The 2,500-nt window shown below is 41.3% G+C and overlaps 1 protein-coding gene across 6 annotated transcripts in view; it reads left to right on the top strand.

Annotated features, from left to right (window-relative positions):
* LOC137982073 (uncharacterized) overlaps positions 1–2,500 on the top strand; it is a 38,191-nt gene that overhangs the window by 16,416 nt on the left and 19,275 nt on the right. For all 6 annotated transcript variants that reach the window (XM_068829106.1, XM_068829104.1, XM_068829107.1 and 3 more), the window contains one exon: positions 981–1,052. In XM_068829106.1, the coding sequence (XP_068685207.1) occupies positions 981–1,052 (72 nt within the window). The remainder of the gene's footprint in view (positions 1–980; positions 1,053–2,500) is intronic.

Consider the following 2,500-nt stretch of genomic DNA (forward strand, 5'->3'; position numbering starts at 1 on the left):
GAATTTAAACAACTGGATATCATCAACTTTTCTTGTTCTTACTGCGGTTTCGGATTCTGTATTCTGGCTTTTCCAGACGCCCAATATTCTATTGTTTAGAAATCTCCCTTGAGACTTGTGAGGCAAACAAAACAGAACTGAGCTGTGAAATTTGACCATGAAGCCTTGTAGCTATTCCTGAATATTGATATATCAAACTAGGTGTATTTGTCCATGAGCTGGCTCACATGAGCCTGTGATTCTAAAAGACAGCCAATCAGAAGTTGCCATTAATTTATTCAAAACTCAGTTGTGAACCGAGGACAAAAGATTGTGCATGGCCACGGTCAAAATAACATGAAGCACGATGTCACTGTTCTCGCTTTTGAATTTTCCAGAGGTTCATAACCAGTCCGTCTATATGGACTATGCAAAATCATTTTAGCTTCGGTGCCAGAGTGGAAAAACCCTCTTACAATCGACAGATATTGAATTATATATTGTGGAATGCACAATGCTGCAAAGTGTCAACTTACATGTAGCAAAAATCTCTTAGACCTTTCCTAATTTTGACTATATTATTTGCGTATTGCTTTTCGGGAACTTCAGCTGTTTAACATTATCGCTAAAAGTAGTTAAGAGTCAATGCATTTCAAGTCATACAAATGTAGATCTTTTCACCATTTTATAACAAAATACTGCATCAAAAGGCTGCATCAAGCTATATTAGTGAAGTAGTCATGAACGTAAGCACTCCCATTTTTTCGTTAAATGTTTTTTCTTGATTGTAACCTTGTAACACACAGCAAAACGTGTTTGGGAGCCAGGATTATTGCCAATGAAGAAAGCATACCTGGGTGCTCAAGTGGTCAGGCCAGGTTACATATGGGATGCTTTATCCTTGTTATGATCATGTCACCTTCTTGGGGGCTGTTAAAATAAAGCTTCTGGAAAAGGTCTTAAAAATGTCAATATCTAACTTGGATATTGTTATTCATTAGAAAATCGCCCCACATGGAAACCTGAACTAACTGATGCTGCAGCTACAATCGAATCCAAGAACTTTGAAAAAGGTACTTTAATGATAATTATGTCCAGGCACTGTCTTAACTTACTGAAAATCAAACAACAGAAGCTAAGGATTACTATGGCAGTAGTATTAAAGTTAATCTTGATCTGGATCACTTACTGGAAATGAGCATTCTTACCCTGCAAGCAGTTGGTTTCTCCTACACTTCCTGAGATAGAAACCACTGCAAGAAACCGTTTGATTTTCCATCAAGCATGTGCGAAGTATGTCACAACCCACGTTATGTATTTGACATCATTTTGCCTTATTTTGCGGGAAATCACTACACAGCAGGCGCACCCAAACGCAGCAGTTACGTAGCTGAATGCACGCACAAGCGCCAAAACAAGTTTACTAACTCGTTTTACTGGTTCAAATTTAATTTATTCGTCCTTGGCACTGGACAGCGGCTCACTCAAAGAAACTAACGGTTGCTTGTAGTGGTTTCTCTCTCAGGAAGCATGGGAGAAAGCAACTGCTTGCAGGGTAGAGCATTCTCAGTATGCACAGTGACAATGGCTTAATGCTTTGGTGCGCAGTAAAGAACAATAGACACACCTTGGGCGTAAATGAGGGGCAGGGAATGTACTTGCAAGGCGTGGATAATACCCACCACTGGTATGCACCACCAGATTAGGGGCCTCGGCACCTAGCCGAGGGGGTGCCTCATGCCTGTATGGTAAGGCGGGTATAGTTGCTAGCATAATGTCCTGGGGCCAAGCTCACCCAGTCCAGCAAAGTAACAATATACCCCTTCCCTAACGGGACTTTAGCACAGGGCTGAAGGGGCGCTGCAGGCAGCAATTCCTTGCCCAAAATGCCGAGACTGATGAGGAGTGCCCTGTGCAAAGCCCATAGACCTTTTTCATAATGGCGGCCAAATAAATTATTCTTTTGTTTTAATGCTAATAAGCCTAACTAACCTTGCGACGACGATCAAATTTCAAAAGAATATTGGTTTTAAAACGAGGGCAGTAGGTCTAATCAACATAAATACAAAAGAATGTAAAGTTGGTCGCCATTTATGAAAGTGGTCTATGACCCCATATCCACGGAGTTGCAATGGCAAAAGCAAACATTGCCTTCCCCAAGAGGGAAACAAGAGAACCAATAAGTGGAGATAGGGATCAAAATTGTGACATGAGCATAAAGAACCCAAATCAATGGGCGTTCATGGAGACTGGAGGCGATAAAGACCCTTGCACAGAACATTTCTGTCAAAGTACTCAAAATACAATGGTACAGCATGAACTTGCATGTTTTTGTTTTAAGGAAGAAGGGTGGCATTGAGCTTAGGATAGTGTTTTCAGCCATGTGACTTATGGTATGTTGATAAAAGGAATGGAAAACGATTGTATCAAAGAAACATGTAAGAAATTGGGAGGGGGTGGGGGTGGGGGGAGGCACAAGACATGCAGCCAAGCTTTAAGGGGATGCCAATGCGATTGCTGT

The sequence above is a fragment of the Montipora foliosa genome, chromosome 13, assembly GCF_036669935.1.
Source record: "Montipora foliosa isolate CH-2021 chromosome 13, ASM3666993v2, whole genome shotgun sequence".
NCBI classification, from domain to species: domain Eukaryota; kingdom Metazoa; phylum Cnidaria; class Anthozoa; order Scleractinia; family Acroporidae; genus Montipora; species Montipora foliosa.